Source organism: Rousettus aegyptiacus, unplaced genomic scaffold (genome assembly GCF_014176215.1).
Source record: "Rousettus aegyptiacus isolate mRouAeg1 unplaced genomic scaffold, mRouAeg1.p scaffold_m13_p_17, whole genome shotgun sequence".
Classification (NCBI taxonomy): domain Eukaryota; kingdom Metazoa; phylum Chordata; class Mammalia; order Chiroptera; family Pteropodidae; genus Rousettus; species Rousettus aegyptiacus.
Genome location: NW_023416292.1, coordinates 27,845,719 through 27,863,349, shown reverse-complemented (window position 1 = coordinate 27,863,349; position 17,631 = coordinate 27,845,719). Strand labels below are relative to the sequence as shown.

The following is a 17,631-nucleotide window of genomic DNA, read 5'->3' as shown; positions in this document are numbered from 1 at the left end:
GGAGAAATGTTTATTCAAGTCTTTAGCCCATTTTTCAAATCAGGTGATTAGTTTTTTTTGCTATCGCGTTGTAGGGCATTACCCCAAGTCTTCAAACATGAGAAGACTGAGAGGGCCCTCCAACTGCGGAAGTAGACAGGTCAGAACAGAGAGGCCAACTGAGGAAGTAAATGTTATTCTGGCCTTCAGTTTGGAGAGCTGTTTTCCCAACTCATCACCCCCTCCCAGCAGGCAGAACAGAGCTGTAGGCTGTAGGTGAAGAGGCAAAGAAGCAGACGTAGCCACTTTGAACTTTAAGGATCTGTTGTTTCCTTTTTATTTTTTCATCAATTATTTTTAATTTCATTTTTCACATCAACAGAGTTGGATTTAGGGTTCCCTTGGAGAGCAAGGGGGGTGGATGGGTCCCTCCAGGGGGTGCAGGGAAGAGGGCTGCGTCCAGCAAGTGAAAGGTAAGGGAAGGGCACACACTCATCCACTGGGCACTGGAGAAGGCAGTCTTCCGAGCACAGACACCAAAGAGTTAAACAGTCACCACCTGGTTCAGTGTTACAAAATGGGGGGTTGACCGGAAGGTGGGGGTCCCAGACGCAGCATGAGGAAAGTGAATTTGGATTTTCTTTTTTGTTGTTGTTTTCACTTTTTTCCTTTTTTAACATTTTACAAACAGCTAAAAACTACAGCACGTCACAGCTACGGTGAGGAGGAAGGGGACACCAAAGAAAGCCACACGGAGTAGGGCAGGGCAGGGGCAGCTTAACCTACAGGGGCAGCTGTGTGGAGAGGGTGCGATGGGGACACCGAGGCTTTGGTCCCTGCAGTAAGGGCCCCTGGCTGACTACCCAACCTCTTTCCCCTCCGGCGTGGTTGCTGGGAGGCCCCTGCTCCCTGCCCCTGTTCTAGCTCCTTGTGCTTTGTGATCTGCTGGTTTGACCATGGGCCTGGCCGCTTCCCCTCCGCTGCTCTCCTGCCCGTGAGGGGCCAGGCGGGGGCGTGGCGTGGGTGGAGGCCTGTGCTGCTGATTGGAGGGGAGCTGCCTTCAGACCGCCCTCGGCTGGGGGACCCATCCCAGCCCGGCCCGGGGCTCCTCCCCTCACGCCTGGCACAGAAACACTGTCCTGGCGGTACTGTGGGGGGCAGGGTTGTGTGTGTGTCCGCTGAAATTACCCTTGGCTTGCATTTTAGGACAGCATAGTGACACCCCTGCCCCATGGCACGCACGCACACACACACACACATACATACACAAGTCACACACAGTCACACACACACACACACACAGTCCTGCTGAGCTGCCTCAGAACTTAATATATAAATAAATAAGAGTCAGAAAGCTAATTTCATAGAATTCAGGCTTCTTACTTACAGCCCAAATCGGAAGGGAAGTGAAGGCCAAGGGGCTGAGGTTTATTGCTGCTCCCCCAGCATCCGACGGGAGGTCCGAGAAGGCGCCCGAGGCCCTTCCGACTCTCAGTTCTTTTGGTCCGTGGTCTACACCAAGCCCCAGCCCCCAACATAACCACCAGCCCGTGGTTTCACCAGGGCCTAGGCAGAGGGAATGAGGGGGAAGGCGGGCAGCCTGTGCCGGAGGGCCTGGGGCCAGAAAGGGCGATGGTCCCTCACGAACACGGGGAGTGGGGTGTGGGGTGTGGGGGAGAAGGGTGGGGCCAAGCCTTCTCTTGTGCAAAGTCAAGGGTGGTAGGAGGTGGGGAGTAGAGCTGCATCCCAAAACCGGGATGAGGAGCTTTCCCTGTATTCCCCGCCCACGGGGTCACACACGTGCACACGCGCACGCGCGCACACACACACACATACACGGCTAAGACGCCAAACACGTGGACAGCGAGGGTTTCTGGGGGCCAGGATGGCAGGGCAGGGCAAGGGGAGAAGGAGTCGTTGGTCTCACAGTGTGCCTGCCACCCCCGAAGCCCCAAAGATGCCCTCACTGCAGCACCTGCCCCCGGGTCTCGGGCAGTTTCAGGGCCAGAGAGCTACCGAGGGCAAGGGCAGCCGAGGCGAAGAGGATGGGGGCAGCCTTGGTGATTCCCACAAAGGACGTGAAGATGCTGATCCCCAGCACCGCTGCCAGCTTACACAGGGCATTCAAGAAGCCGAAGGCTGTGGTCCTGTTCAGGGGTCCCCCAGCGCAGCACAGGTGGGTCAGCCCCAGAGGCAGACGGCGAGGAGGCATGGGAGGCACAGGGGAAGGGCGGGAAGGGAGAAGTGAAAGAGAGATGGCAGGCAGTGTCGGGGGTGGAGGAAGGACAGAGGTCGGAGAGGTGAGGGATGCGCATCGGGGAATACAGATAAATTGGGAGGCCGGGGAAAAGGAGACCAAAAAATCAGATTAATAGTTAAGACTTCGAGGAGTGAATACAAAAGCTACCAGCTCTTAGAGGAGAAACTCAATGGGACTGTGTACCCCACTCTCCCTGAAGATGCTTTTCCCATTCAGCCCGCTTCCTCGCCCCGCTTGTCCCCTGCCCTCTCAACCAGCTGCCCTGCCCCGACCACGCTCCAACTACCTCTTGTCCGAGGGGTAGAGTTCGACAGTCAACACGTCCAGCGCGTTCCAGGATGCAATGCTGACCCCCCCAAAAAGGCAGAGCAGAGCGATCATGGCTGACTCACTGTTCCCAAAAGACAGGAAGAAGCAGGAGACACAGGACATCACGCTGGAGCCAGCTGGAGGCAGCAAAGAAGAGAGCGACATGAGCCGGGCCACAGAGGAAGCCATCCGCCACCCACCCTGTCCCATCAACTGGCACTAGGGGCAGCCCAGGATGAGACTTTTTCCCGAGGCACCCAAAAGGAGGGCGTTTTACTCATCCCCAGCCTCCCTTCCGATTTTCTTCTCAATATCAGTACCGACCACTTCTTTGATGCCAGCTGTGGGCCAAGCAACTGGATCTAACACGTCACTGATCGAATACATCAATCCTATTGAAGCAGGAGATGTAGCCTAGGGAAGGTCCCCTCCCTTCCAGGATGTGGCTCTGGAATTTTCCCTCGGTCCCTCACTCAGCCCTCTCTCCTTGTTTTGATTTCAAGTTTGAGACCCCAGCATGAGAAACAAGCCAAGGCCAGGAGACAAGACAGATGAAGACAGAAGGCCTCGGGCCACCTCCTCCCCTCCAGGAGGCACAGGAAACAAGCCCAGAGGGAGGTGCCCGGATGGCCTCGGGCCAGACTCTCCATGGGCGGCCCCACTTTCCTCTTGAGTGTGTACTTCGCTTTACTGAAACTTGCGCTTTCCTGCTGTCTGTCGTGACCTTGAATTCTTTCTCATGGCCTAAGACAAGAACCTGGTCGCTGGAGCTCCGCGGTCAGCGTCCTCCTTTGGACTCCCGCCCCATGTCACTATGAGGCAAGTTCTATCATCACCCGCATTTTCCAGATGAGACAACTGGGCTCACAGAGGTTAAGGAACTTGCCCAAGGTCGGTGGTGGAGCTGAGGTTCAAAGCCTGTAACCTCAAAGCCCGTGCCCTGAACCACTCGCTATCCCGCCTACCTCCCTCGCCCCCCAGAGAAGCTTCCAGGCCAGGCCCCACCCCCATCTTGCCGCTAACCCATAAGCAGAAGATGTGAGAGATGTGAGAGAGAGAAGCGTCTCTGGCTAAGCTCTTCCACAGACGAAGGCGAGAAGCCTGTTGACCGTCTCCCCTGGCCCTGGCCCCCTAATCAGTTCTGACACCAACCCCCAGCCCCTCCCCCTTACCAAGCATTCGGAGCCTGCCAATCTTGTCCATGAGCAGGGCGGACACGATATTCCCAGGAAGCACAGCCAGCGTCCCCAAGAAGCTGACGAAGTACACCATGTAGGCGCCTTCTCCAGTCCCCGTCACATCTAGTGGGCAGCCCTCCTTGTTGTGCAGGAAAGTGCTGTTCACCAGACGGCTGTTCACAAACTTGTACTCAAACAGGTCTGGGGTGAAGGCCAAGACAGGCAGGCAGTCATGCCGAATGAGAGACGGAAGCTACTACCGCGTAGGGCTCAGGGCTCTGCCTGTGTGGGGTTTAGCTTCGGGGGCTCTCGAATTCCTTCACGGAACTCATTGCAAAACAGCACATTGTTAAACATCACCATAGGAGCCAGGAATCTTTACAGCAGAAAATGTCTGAAGTCTATCGACTGAAACACTGTGACTGGCTTTTGCCAAGTTTTCTCATTAATAGTCTATTTCCTGGTCATTCTTCTAGTCCTCCCTGCTGGCTATGAGTAGCAGCAGTGCCATGGTGTAGGAAAAATTAAAATCATTAGAAATCCTATCCATTATTTTTTCTTGCGAGGCGGGAAGAGCTCACCTGGTACTCCATTTAGAGGTGGGAAAGGCCCACTAATGCCAGCATTTCATGTGCAAGTAGTTTGGGAATCACTGACAAAGAACTAGATTAACGCAATGATTCCCAACCTTTCCCCCACCAAATATTCCTCTCATTGTTTTCCTTTTTTCCCCAAAATACCCTGTTTTGAATGATTTTATCCTCTTTAACCGTGACTTAATACCACTGCATCGAGTTGTTTTAATTCTAGGCAAAGAGACTTAATATTTTTGTCAGATATTCTACCACAAGAAAATGTTCAATTTCCATGAGATTTTTGGGATTATCGGTAGAAGCTAGTAGGCCCCATACCACCTTCCTCCAAGGCTCCAGGGAGCTGAGCTTGAGAACCACGCGCGAGGGACCTCGAGGTCCACCGTCCACCCAACCCTTGGGCCCGACGGCCGCCAGCCACCAGCCTTACCGGTGTTATAGAACACGGTGTTGATGAACGTGCAGTTGCGGAAGAACGTGTTGCTAGATGTGACGTCCTCGAAATAACACTCCTCGAACAGGGAGTCCTCGAAGGACACCGACTTCAGGCGCAGCCCGATGAACCTGGAAGGCCAGGGTGCTGAGGGGCGCTGCGCCCCCACCCTCATGCCCCCCTCCGAGGCTCAACCCCCTAGCGAAGTAATGAGAAGCTGCGGCACTGAGGAGAAACACCAGGTCTTCGCCCCGAGACACACTGTCTCAAAGCTCCCAGACTCATAAAGGAGGCCAGGAGAGAAGGGAATATAAAGGCCCCCACATACTTGTCATTGAAGTACTGTCCCCCTCGGTGGATCTGATTCTCCAGGGTGAAGTTAAAAGTCACATGCTCTACTCGCTCCCCAGGGAACACTTTGGTGCGGGCCGCGTAGTCCACCGCCTGGAGGTGGCGGATCATGTCAGGAAACCAGACTGTCAGGCCATAGTAGCTGAAGAGTCAAGGGCGGTGGAATCAGGCGGGGCTCAGGGGCCGGAACCGGCCGGTCCAGAACGAGGGGGAAATCAAGGACCGGCCCGTGTCAGCACCTTGCTCCCGGCTCTGGCCTCGGTTCTCACCATCCTCCCTCCGCCGAGTGCTGTGGTGCTCCCGACCCTCCCACCGCACCCTATCGTCCAGGCGTTCGCTCTTCCCTCTGCCTGAAGCAGCCTCCCCATCTCCCCTCAGCTTCACTCCCACTCGTCCTTTGGGATTCAGATCCCCATCCCAAATCTGGGCTGGGGAGCGCCCCCCCCCCGCCCTCCCCGAGCACTTCGTGCTGCCCCCTGTGGCGCCTGCCCCCACTGCTTTCTAGCCAGTTGCATCCAGCTCTCTGCCCAAGATGTAAACTCCACGAGGACTGGAGTTTACAGTCCTCCTTCACATCTCCTTCGGCCTGGCTCACTCAGTACGTGGCACAGAGAAATCTAATCCTGTTCGGGCTGGAATAGGAGTTTGCCGGGTGAACGGGGCAAGTGCCAGGTGCGGGATCACAGGGGGCCTGAACGGCTCTTTCTCGTTATTCGGCCCCTGCATTTTCGTTTGCTCCCCTTCTCTCCCGGCCCCCACAATCCCGCCCACCACGTACACCCACCTGCCCACTCCTCACCTGAAGGACATGGTGAACCACACACCCATCATCATCAGAGTGATGCGTCGATATTCTGGACCAAAACAGGAGAGGAAATTTCCCCAAACCTAAGCAGAAGAGAGCAAAGTCAGACTCCCAGCTCCCCGGACCCCCACGCGTCTGCCCTGCCTCCTCCCTTCCGTTCACCCATGACCCCCACATCGGGCTCGAGCCCCGCCTCCCTCCCCCCTCCCCCAGTCCCCTCTCTCTCTCCCCCCAATCCAATCAAAGCCCATACCTGCCCCCCCAGGCTCAAGGCCCGGACACCCCAGCGCTGGTACCAGGTCCCTGTGTCTGACTGGATCTCGATCAACTCATCCTCTTGATGAATCGTCTTAATGTGAGTTACCTGGGGTCAAGAGAAGGGGTGAGCAGTCACCTAGTCCTTATTTCCCAAACCCTTCCGTGTGCCTCAGTTTCTCCTGCAGCAGCAAAATAAGAGGCAGGTGTGTAGGATGCCAGGCGAGAACCCATGGAGGGCGAGTATGCTTGGGACACCTGGAAATCTCTCAGGGGGGTGTCCAGAGAGGGGCCGGGTGGAGTTGGGGTGCAGCAGCTTGGAGCGCTGGGGGAGGGCCGTGGCCTACCGAGAAGACGCGCTCGGGGTGTCCCTTGGCTCGCATGTTGGTGTCATGAACTCGCTTCAGCACCATCCAGGCTTCATCGTGCTTCCCGTTCTAGAGCCAGACAGAGCCCACGGCCAGGTCAGCCGTCCCCAGACCCGGGCTTATAGCCCCGCCTTCCACCCTGGCCTCCGGACCCCTGACCTATGGGCACACCCATCACCCACTCGGAAAGAGCCCCAAGCGGGGACACAGCACAATGTCATCATTCGTGGGCAGGAGTTGGGGGAGACAGATACGACCATAGGTCCTAGGGACCCCCTGGTCCAATGGAAGAGAAAACTCAAAACAAGGCAAGTGATCACGACAGGCAAGCACGTGGGCAGAGAAGCGGCAGGACCTCAACCTGCTGCACCGAGATATAGTTGGAGGGCCAGGGCCACGGCCCCGCCTGCGAAGTTTTAAGCCGCCCATAGTTGAGCAGGTCCCCTCGCTTCTCCACCCGCCAGGCCCCTTCTGGAGGTACGTTCTAACAAAGGAAGGGAGCTAAAGTCCCGCAGAGAACGGATCCTGCGAGGGAGGAAGGCAGCCGCGTAGGATCGAACCAAAGCCGCAGCGGTGCTGGAGCCAGGAGCCCTTGCCGACCCCACCCCGACCCCTGCAGCTCGGCCGCAGCCCAGTCACCTCCAGGAAGAACCGGGGACTCTCCGGCTGCGTGGTCAGAGCCCCAATGGCGAACACGGACGGAAAGGCGCACACGAGGACGAAGACCCTCCAGCTGTGAAACTGATAAGCGGATCCCATCTGAAAGCTCCACCCTGGCAGGGGCAGTCACAGAGTCAGCAGAGGGGCCACCGGCTGGGGGTCCCCACCACAGGCGGCAAGGGAGAGGAGGGAGACGGTCCAGGGTGCGTTCCCTAGGGGCTGCTCACCGTAGTGGGGGATGATGGCCCAGGCCATAGCAGCTGCATACACCCCGCCAATCATCCAAAACATGCAGAGCCAGCTCAGATGCTCCCCACGCTTCTCCTGGGCCAGAAACTCCGAGAAATAGGAGAAGACAATGGGGATGGACCCTCCAATCCTGGAGGGCACGCGAGAATTCAGCATTGGAAAACCGCTGCATCCCTGATCCCCTGCCCCACTGCTCTGCATGCCCAAGTCCCTCTCATCTTCCAGACCTTTTAAGAGAGACTGGTTCTCGCACTTATGCCCTACAAATTCATGACTAGCCATCGAGCACCCATCCTGTGGACCCTGGGAACAAGGCAGGCAGGTCTCAGGGGAAAAAGAAGAAACAAATATTGAATCTTGGTGATGCCACAGAGCTAAAAGAGAGGGAGGATAATTCTAGAGAAAGGGAACCCCCCCCCCAAAAAAAAATAAGACGGGCAAAGAAGGGTCTGAGGACAGGTATGTGGGAGCAGCCCAGAGAGCTTGGAGACAAGGAGAGTGCGTGCAGGTAGAAGTGTAGGTGTGCGTGGCGAGTTTAGACTTCAGGTAGCCGTGGGTATTCACAGGGTCTGATGTCGAATGCAGGAAGTATCTATGTATTCTCTGGGAAGGGGATAACTCGAGGGTCCACGGGTGCCCAGGCATGAGGCTGAGGCCCACAAGGCCTCTTCATGGAACTAAAGGGTGGGGTGGACCACGCATTTCTGGAATGGGTTTCTGGACAGGCAGGAGACAGGTCCCGGACAGGGAGCCGCTGGCCTGAGACGGCAGGAGGAGAAAGGGATCCATTCATTCGACTCAGAGATACTTGAAGTACATCTGGTGTGTCTGGCACTGTGCTGGGCCCTAGAGATACAGCAGTGACCAAGGCACAGTCCTGCCCTCTGGAGGCTTAGGAGGAGGACACTCACCCGACCCCAGAAAGCAGGCGGCAGAAGAGGAAAGTGCCATAACCCTGGACGAAGGATGAGAAAAAGGCAAAGACGCTGTTCACCGAGAGCGAGATGAGCAGGCACTGTCTCCGGCCCAGCCGGTCAGCCAGCCCGCCCCAGAGGAAGGCTCCCACCATCATGCCCAGGTAGACGATGAGGCCTGCGAGGAGGAGAAGAGGCGGGCGCGGGGTGAGCAGACGCTCCACATCCCCCGCTCGCTGAACATGAAGAGGGCTGAAGCGCGGCGGAATGAAACGAGGACCCGAAGGGCTTCTGGAAGCCACGTCTACCCGGAGATGTGGGAGAGCGCGAGAAGCCGAACGGCGTGAGTGAAGACGGAAGGCCACCCTGCAGGCCGGGGGTTCAGAGGCGGGAATACAGACGCCGGAGAACCCCGGAACGCTCGCGTTCTCTTCCTCTCCCCCGCCCCTCTCACGCCCTTGTCGTCCGTCACACACGAACACCCGCAAACACGACCCCCGCTTCTGGAAGGAGGAATGGATCTGCCTAGGTTCCCAGACCCTCCCAGGGTCCCCTCCAGCCACCACCCCGCTTCCCGCCACCGCCCCGATGCCCTCAGAGCAGCAGGTGTCTCTCGTGTTCCCCAGGAAAGTCCCTCACTCCACCCAGGAAATCCCCCCACCCCAAGACCGTCCCTCACTCCCTGCACCGCCATAAGCGCTCCTGTCTTACTTCCTTCATGACTTCAGAGCTGGAAATAACCTTCAAAACCACCTCCTCCTGCATTTTACTTGTGCTCAAGCCAAGTCCCAGGGAGAAGGGACCTGCCCAAGACCTGATGGCAACGTGGTGGCACGGCAAGGCCGAGGTCCTTTCTGAGTGAGTCTGGGGGTTTCCCCCTTCAGGGTCCCCGTCTAGCAGGGCCATCGGAGACCACTCGCCAGCCCCTGGGCACTCCCAAGGCTGACCAAATCAAGTGTGGCCAGCTCCTCTGGCTGCAGGCAGACCCGGGATTGTTTCCCTACCCCCATCACCCCAAACCGAGCCTTCCCATGTCACTTAGGGAGTTTGCATCCTGACTTCCTGTGTCCCCAGTCAGGGAAGGGGAGCAGGCTAACAGAAGAGGCTCCGAAGAAACATTAAATGGGGCCCCTCCTGCCATAGCCACCTCCTGCAGGACTAAGCAGAGCGCCACAACACCCGACCGCCGGCCGAAGCCCCAGCCCCCTGTCCTGCCCCCCAAACCCCTCCTGCACAAACGACTGCGAGAGGAGGGTGTGTGAGGGCAGAGGGCAAAGGACTCTGTGCCCTCTGGAGACATCTCGAGAGGAGGGCGCTGGGACTCACAGCGGCGAGGGCAGTTCTCAGGATTGGGGGTGTTTGGGGCAGGGTGGGGCTGGGGTGCCCCGGACGTGTCTTACCCAGCATGCCTTTGTTGGAGTCAGACAGGCACATGTCTTTCTCGGCGCTGGGCAGCACGAAGCCCACCACGAAGACCTCGACGCCGTCAGCCATCAGCGCCAGACCAAGCACGAAGTAGAGCGTCCACTGGAAGCGGCCGTGGCCACATTCCCGGAGGATGGCTTCGTACTGCTGGGCCAGCTCTTCCCGCTCTTTCCTCCGCTGTGCCTCCCCCCGGCCCCCGGCGGGGCCCTCCCCATCGCCCAGGCCCCCCCTCACGCCAGCCAGGGGCGCCCCGTCTGCCATCCGCTCGCCTTTGCCCCCAGACTCTGCCCGGGGGATGCCCTGGTATTCCCCTTCGTAGATCTCATCCTCTTCATCGTGGCCCTCGGTGGCGTCGCTGGATGCGCCACCTTCCTCCTCGTCCTGGGTCCCCTCCCCACGGTAATAGCCGTCAGCAGGGGCAGGGAAGTCATCGTCGTCGTCGTCCTCCTCAAAGCGGGAGTAGGACCTTCGGGAATATTCGTCCTGGACGCGGTCCAGGCCCTTCACCACCTTCTTGGCCGCTTGCTTTTTCACTTCCTTGGCGATGTCTTTGGCCCCGCGGATGAAAGCTGCCCGGTCTCTGAAGCCCTCCTCCATGACGGGGCTTGGGGAGCACGTCACCAGATCGCCCCCTCCCCCTGCTCCTTATCCGCCTTTGCTCTAGGACTCGTGGACTCAGCGAGACCCTTCCCCCAGTTACTTAGGCGAAGAGAGTTAGGGTATCTTTGGGCGCAGAAGAGGAGAAAATGTGGCCTGGCCAGCGAGTGTCTGGGAGAAGAAAGGAGGGAGTTTGGCCTACACCCAGTTCAGTTGGGTGCACAGGGAAGGGGGCGGGTAGGGGCTTGGGGAAAGGAGGGGGAGCCAGCTCCAGTGGGGCTAAGCTGGGGAGCCAGGATAACTCAGGAAAGGCCGCCTACTTCTCTTCCAGGCCCTCTGGAGATCTAGAAAAAATAAGAGGAGACAGAGGAGGTTGTGAGGCCTCAGTTGGTGAAGAAGGCCAATACGCAGCTCCTGTCAACCCGGAGCCCACCTGTGTCACACGGCAGAGGGACGGTCTCCTTGGTTCACACCTATAGCCAGTAAAAAATGGTTGACTGTTGGGGCCAACCGCGGGTCATTCGGCATAAACCCCTTTACTTTCACCTTGGAGACTACACTGGTGAGGTGTGCTCCCGAGTCACGGTCACTGCCACAGAGCTCCTCCCCAGACCCCTGCCCCACTTCAGCCTGCAAAGAACAAAGCCAGAAATCGGAGACAGCGGAATTGGAATTCTCTCTCGGCTCTAGTTCGGCTCTAGTTCGGTCTCTGTTTCTTACTGAGGGCGGAGCTTGGGGAGACTTTGTAGGAGGAGCAGCAAGTCGCCCAACCTGGGGCCTTCGGTGCACTGATGGCATCTGAGGGTGGAGCCTCCGCAGTCCCCGCCTCAGGCCTCCCAAGGACAGGTCTCCCAGGGGAGCCCAGTGGGTAAAAACTCAGCTTCCAGAGTCAGACTTGGGTTTGACTCCGTGCTTCAGCACTTACTAGCTAAGGGACCACGGGCATGTCTCTGCACGTCCAAGCCTCAGTTTCCTCTTACTTAAGAAGGGAAAAGTAAGGATTAAGTGACTTCGTGGGTATTAGCTCCTTGCCGTGGTTCCTGGCACGTAAAAACCGATGAATAAACATTAGTTATTACCCTCGTGCTGATAATAATATAGCGAGATGCTGTCTACTCCCTCGCGAGACCCCAGAACCAAAGCCACTTCTGGGTGAGTGGCAGAGGGGGACACTGGGGAGGAGAAGCTGGCTCGGGGCAAAGCGCACACCACTTCCGCAACCTGACTTGAAATCCCAGCTCTGCGGTCCACTTACTAACAACTGATCTTCGCCGGGTCACTCGACTAACCTACGCCTCAGTGCCCTTAAATTTAAATCGGGGATAATAATCTCTATTTCTCCACTTTAATCTCACGGTAGATATTCTATAAATACGAGTTTCCCTCTTTCCTCTTAGATTGAAAAACGTGAAAGGAGCAGGAAACGGCAAGGGAAAAGCAGGGGGGCATACTCGGATGCCTGGCGTCTTCCCAAAACAGAGGCCCAAGGCCCACCTGTCTGTGTTCGAGCTAATTACAGCATCTGGGCCCACCTTGTCTACAGCCGGACAAACAAGGAAGACTCAGGAAAAGCAGGACCTGGAACCAGAGGGCATGGGGAAGAGGGCAGGTCAAAAGCTGAGAAAAAGGCAACGACTGGCTGCCTCCACCTTCCTTCAGGATGTCACACATGGGCCCCTTTTCACTAGTGGGGGTGGGAATGGAGATCACTGAATAATCATACACTTCCGGGATGCGGGGTGCAGGTCCAAGGGCCTATAGTGCCACTTCGTTCCTCCAGGGCCTCCCTTTCCTAAGCCCCCTTAATCCGTTCTGCTCCTCCAGGAGGCAAGGGAAAAGAAGCCCACAAATGCTGCATTGCGTAGGAGGCTGGTGTAGAATGAAGGGGGCCTCGAGCCTCCCCCGCAAAAAAAACGACATCCTCCAGAGGGAAGCAGAGGAGAACCCCCACTTCCTTCATGAAAGCAGAGGAAGCAGGACGAGAGTCTCATCAGAGATCACTCCCCTAAAAATATCCTGCCTCCTTCTGCTCCCACCCATCCAAGGCCTTCATTAAAAATGACACACACACACACACACACACACACACACACACACACACACACTCGGTCACTGGGAGAAGGGGGTAAGTAATGCTATGTGGTTCAGAGAGAAGCCCTGGCAAGCAAGCCTCACCCCCTCAGGACAGATGTGAGCAGTGGACAGGGAAGACCGGAACCTCTGACCCCTATGTCACCTTCTTCTTTGTGAATCAGGGCCCAAATCATCCTTCATGAAAGAGAGGGAACTGTGGAATCCCCTCACTGAGTGGCAATTCGCTGTCCTCGTCTTTCTTTCCCAGCTCCAGCTCGGAACTCCCCCTCAAACCCTGAAGGAGGCAGATGGGCCACCAGGAGCCATATCCTGTGTTTGTTAACACTGTTTACCCCTGAGGGGACAAACAGGGGAGAGAAGGCCCCCCAGAGCCACAGCAGGATATGATGGCTCAACAGCCAGCTCCCCCAGGGCCAATGAGCCCAGGAGGTCAGGAGGGAGAGAAAGAAGACAAATTCTTTGAGCTGGTGAGAAAGTGTTGCTATTTTTAGCCCCCAAAGCAGAACAGGGTGGCTAAGCCTGTGGGAGAGAAAGACTTGGAGAGGTGGAGGCTACAGGAGACAAGATTCGGGGTTACACAGTCCTTTAAGGTAGGCTAGCTTCACCTGACCAGAAAAATGTACCCAGGGGATGCTTGGCAGAGAAGCTGGGGATGGGGGACTCTTGAGCAAACGTTGCCTTTAGGACAACTCACTCGTCCCTGGATAAGAGAATCCAGAAGCCCCCCACCCCCAATCAAAGCTCCTGACTTTGGGAGCCACCTAGATTCCCCAGCCCACCCTAGCCCAGGTGACAAGGTCATTAAGAAACAGTCACTTATCAAAACATCCGTGGAGGAGGAGACAGGGGTGGGATGAGGGAGCAGGTGCTGGAGCACCCTTCTCTGTTACGGCTGGGTGACTGAGCCTCAGCCCGGACCCCAGGACAGCCAAGCCTGCACCTCCCTCCCAACATCCTGCCCGGGAGAAAAACGGCGTCAGCTGAGAGGGCGCGCGGAGGACCACAGCGGAGGACCACAGCGGAGGACCACAGCGGAGGACCACAGCGGAGGACCACAGCGGGCAAAGAGGCAGGGACGCAGGAAGAGGTGTCCGCACGCACGGGCATAACGACGCCCCGACCCCCGCCCCGCCCCGCGCTTGCGGCGACCCCCGCCCGCATCCCGCCTCTGCCCTGCCGTGCGGGACGAGCCCCTGGAACACACCGAACTGATTCTCCGCGCCGCCCCTCACCCCTGGTCCTGCGGCTGGACAAGTGCCCGTCATCAGCGCCCCTTCCAACAGCGCCCGGAGCAGCCGCCGCCAGCCCGGCATCCGTGCGCAGCCCCGGGGCTTTGCGGGTTCACCACCTCGCTCCAGCGTTCCCACCCTTCCTCCCCCTGCCCGCCCTCCTTCACCTGCCCTTCCTCCACTGCCCCCCCCCCCCGCACCCCAAGACCAGTCCAGCCGACCGAGGCGGCATCCGTTCTCTGGTCCCAGCCAAGGTCATTTATCATTCCTTGGGGAAAGGGGGGGGGGGATGTCGCCAAGGTGAGGAGGGGACTGGAGTTTGAGCGACCTCTGTTCCCCCTAAAAACCCCACCACCACCCCGTCAATATCTGAGGAGGGGAGGAGGTAGTGAGGGACTTGGCTAAGGCAGAGAAAAACACCTCTCTCTCTCTCTCTCTAAATACATACATACACATATATATATATATATATACACACACACACACACACACAGATTATATATATATATGTATATATATGTAAATCAGCACAACAACTGAAATAAATGTCCATTCAAAGCGCCACCCAACCCCTCACCCCTAAAGCGAGGAGTCACCCTCCCCACCAGCCAAGCATCGGAGGATAAAATGGCTGCAAGGCAAGGCAAGGATGCTTCTGGCCCGGGCGGGGCGGACGTGAAGGACTGAGCGAAGAGTCTCACCTGGGCTGGGTCCCCGGGGTGGGGGAGTCCTGGGTGAGGGCGGGGGTCCCGGCCGCGGCGCAGGCGGCAGCGGGGACTGCTCCGGGTACCGGGGGAAGCGGCAATGCAGACCTGACCCCCCAACACGCTCCAGCCCCGCCTCCGCCCCCCCACCCCGGCGCCGCTGAGCATCGGGAGAGACCATTGTTGGGGGGTGGGGGGGAGCGGGCAGAAGGAAAAAGGAACTCAGCACCAGGGAGAGATGAGGAAAGGCTAAGGGGGTTGTCACAGGGACAGCTTGGAGACGATACCCAGCCCTTTCCAGCCCCTTCCTAGTGAACGATGAAAGGAACTACGGAAATCGTGATCTCGGGGAGACAACTGGGAAGACAGAATGGGAAGGGGTGAATGAGGCAGCCCCCTCCTCCGCACCCCAGTCCCAGAATGGCAGGACCCACACATTTTAGGGGTTCTGGCTGCCTTTAGGCACCTCCCTTCCCCTTCTCCACTTCCCACTAACCTTTTCCCAAATTCAGAGTGCTCAGACTACATGTTTACCTGGCTATTTTAGAGAAAGCGGAATAACAAGGTGTGGTTTCTGTCCCGAGCTGCCAGAGGTGGAGACTCCTGGATCCCCGCCACCTCTTTCCAGCAACAGTCCAGATTATTTATCCCCCGCGCAGCCCTCCGGTCCTCCGCCTGGTCGGCAGCAGAGGTGAGTACTGGAGAGGCTGTTTCACAGGCCCGGGACGAAAAGAAGGGCTCCCTCGATACCCTTCCCCACGTTCTTGAAAGGAGTGTATTGGTTTCAGTTCTTTCTTCTTTCCTTTATCCTGTACCAAAAACCTAGGCTCAGAGATGCAGGCCACACTCAGTGACCATCCCTGCTGCAGGGACGAGGGGCCGTGTGGCGGTCCCGGGATGTATATCCTGAATGTGTCTGCCTATTCCAGGTAAGGGTTAGAATATTCTGGACAGAGCACTGGCCAGGGGCTCTAACCTGGATCCTTACTTCTAACAAGCTGTGGGCTTTTGGTCAAGTTCTGTGCCTCTCTGAAGCTTCGTTGCCTCATTTGGAAAATGGGGGGCCTGGACTAGAAGCTGTATCAGATCCATTTCAGATCTAATAGTGTGTGATTCTGCTTTGCTAAATGTGGAGGTTTCAGAGTACCGGGGTGCTCTACACGGACAGGACTGGCTGGCTGACCTCACAGGTGGCATCTTCGGTATTGAATTTATCAATGACGAGGGTGTGGACCTGGGTTTCGCAGAGTCCAAAGCCATATCTTGGAAACACTTTGTGCCAACGAAGTTTACAACTTACTGAAATATAAAGGCATAATATGTATTAATCCAGCATGAGAAATTTAACTGTCGCTCAGGCTCAATGCAAACCATGTCCGCATGTGCAGGACATCCTCTCCCTTAAGCCAAATCAGAACGAAAATGTCAACGTAGAAATGCGCAGTGACATAACTGAACAAGGAGGTTTGTATCTTTAATGGCATCTGGCCATCCCCAGTAAGGAGTGGTGCCAATGGGATCAGAAAACTTTTCTTGGCTACAATCCTCCACCCCCATCTCTTTGCTGTGGGCCGGGGGCGGGGGGGGGGGGCGGTCTGTCTCAGGCACAGCTGGGCTGTTCTCACTCCGTTGGCTAAAGCACTCTTTCCAAGTCGTACTGGGGACACCTGTGCCCATGTGGGTTTCAAGGACTCTTCCTTTACTAAACTTGCACTGCCAACCTTCTTCAAGGTTGACACATTCTTTATTTAAGTATGTTAATGGTTTCAATTAGGTTATAGCCAAGTCTTGCTGGCAGGGGGCCATTTCTTCTCTTTCAGGTGACTTTGCATATTCTCCACTGATCCATTAATTGCTAAAATAGAAATCTCTACTCTTAGAGGGAAAGCTGGTATTTTTCTAGGTTCCGAGGAAAGATGTCATTGTTTTCCCCAGGTCCCGGGGCCCCATGCACATCATCTGCTCTTTCACAGTCCCCTTTGCTGCGTCCATTAACATTAGAGTTCCCAGGGCTCAGTCCTGGGCCCTTCCCCTCTCCCACTCTCTCCTTGGTCACCGCAGGTAATCTCATGACTTCAATGCTGTCTACCTGCCGCATCCCACATTTGTATCTCCAGGCCAGACCTTTCCCCAAGCCTATCGTGAAAACCACCTGTCAATTCAACATCACCACATGGACATGTAATAAACATCTCAAACTTAACAGAACCATAAACAAACCTCTGATCCAGGTCTTCCTGGATCCTCTCTGCACTGAGAGTTAGTTATCCTTGTTGCCTTTCTTTCTCTCATCCCAACATCAGCCGGTCTTGTCAGCTCTACTTTCAAAATATATTCTGAATCCACTTCTCACGCGCTCCCCCACCGACCCCCTAGTCCAAGCCATCATCATCTCCTTAGCTACTACAAAAGCCTCTTAACTGGTTTCCTTACTTGTTCTCCTAAAATGTATTATTCTCAGCAGTCAAGTGAACTTCTACAAACCAATAAGATCTGATCGAAGAAATGAGTGTATATGTCTCACAAAAAAAAAAAAAACAAGTATTTTCATGGCTGCTTAATTTGTAATATTCAAAAACTTCAACTGTCTATCAACCAGAGAGTGGTTAAACTTGGGTAAACAAATATGTTGCATTTATATCACGGAATTCTATATAATAAAATTTCAAAAGACTTAACTAATATATGCAACAGCATAAAAAGATCTCACAAATATGGAGCGCATACTTTGATTCCATTTATATAACATTCAAGAAAAAGCAAATTAATCTAGCGATAGAGAAGACGGTGGTTACCTCGGGGAGGGAAAACCCACTGTGCAGGGGCGCGAAGGAGCCTTCTGGGTGCCGAAGTGCTGCATCTTCATCTGGATGGTACGTATGTAAAAACCCACTGGAGATTTGTGTGTTTCTGTACATATGTTGTATTGCAATTAAAAAACATTTTTTTTTTAAATGAGATTTTATCACTTCTGTTTCTTCAAATCCTCCAAGGGCTTCTCATTATCTAAGAATGAAATGCAAACTCGTAACCAAGGCCTAAAAGGCATAATCTGGCCCCTTCCTGCTTCCCCACCCCCCTCCCCACCCCTCTCTCAGGCTTCGGTTCTGCTTCAGTGGTCTCCCTGCTGCGCCTCAAACGTGCCCGATGCATGCCCATCAGGGGACTTTGACACTGAGCGCCCTGCCGCCCGGCACTCCCTTCTCCCAGATCTTTGTCTTATTCAGG

The 17,631-nt window shown here is 55.9% G+C and overlaps 1 protein-coding gene across 4 annotated transcripts; it reads right to left on the bottom strand.

The window, feature by feature from the left end:
* Positions 1-285: 285 nt before the first annotated feature.
* Positions 286-15,715, bottom strand: SV2A (synaptic vesicle glycoprotein 2A). 4 transcript variants are annotated; one of them, XR_004955231.1, is made up of 14 exons: positions 14,401-15,715; positions 9,755-10,720; positions 8,352-8,532; positions 7,419-7,570; positions 7,171-7,304; positions 6,511-6,600; positions 6,162-6,272; positions 5,903-5,991; positions 5,081-5,245; positions 4,750-4,883; positions 3,721-3,927; positions 2,526-2,685; positions 1,367-2,126; positions 286-538 (listed from the first exon to the last, which is right to left on the bottom strand). XR_004955231.1 is itself a non-coding variant. In XM_016122846.2 (13 exons), the coding sequence occupies exons 2-13, from the start codon at positions 10,374-10,376 to the stop codon at positions 1,943-1,945; spliced, it is 2,229 nt and encodes a 742-aa protein (XP_015978332.2). In that variant the 5' UTR covers positions 10,377-10,720; positions 14,401-15,715; the 3' UTR covers positions 1,268-1,942. The 4 variants fall into 4 exon arrangements, 3 of the variants coding, with proteins under 3 accessions (XP_015978332.2, XP_015978334.2, XP_015978333.2); XM_016122846.2 differs by lacking the exon at positions 286-538 and having other exon boundaries at positions 1,268-2,126; XM_016122848.2 differs by lacking the exons at positions 286-538; positions 14,401-15,715 and adding an exon at positions 13,703-13,801 and having other exon boundaries at positions 1,268-2,126.
* Positions 15,716-17,631: the final 1,916 nt, after the last annotated feature.

What these genes read in the sequence shown, in the direction of transcription:
- SV2A (XM_016122846.2), bottom strand. Translation starts at nt 10,376, where the DNA reads ATGGAGGAGGGCTTCAGAGACCGGGCAGCTTTCATCCGCGGGGCCAAA. An exon ending in GGCCATCATCCCCCACTACG is followed by an intron (nt 7,305 to 7,418) that starts GTGAGCAGCCCC and finishes TGCCCCTGCCAG; the next exon opens with GGTGGAGCTTTCAGATGGGA. An exon ending in GTCCCCGGTTCTTCCTGGAG is followed by an intron (nt 6,601 to 7,170) that starts GTGACTGGGCTG and finishes GTCTGGCTCTAG; the next exon opens with AACGGGAAGCACGATGAAGC.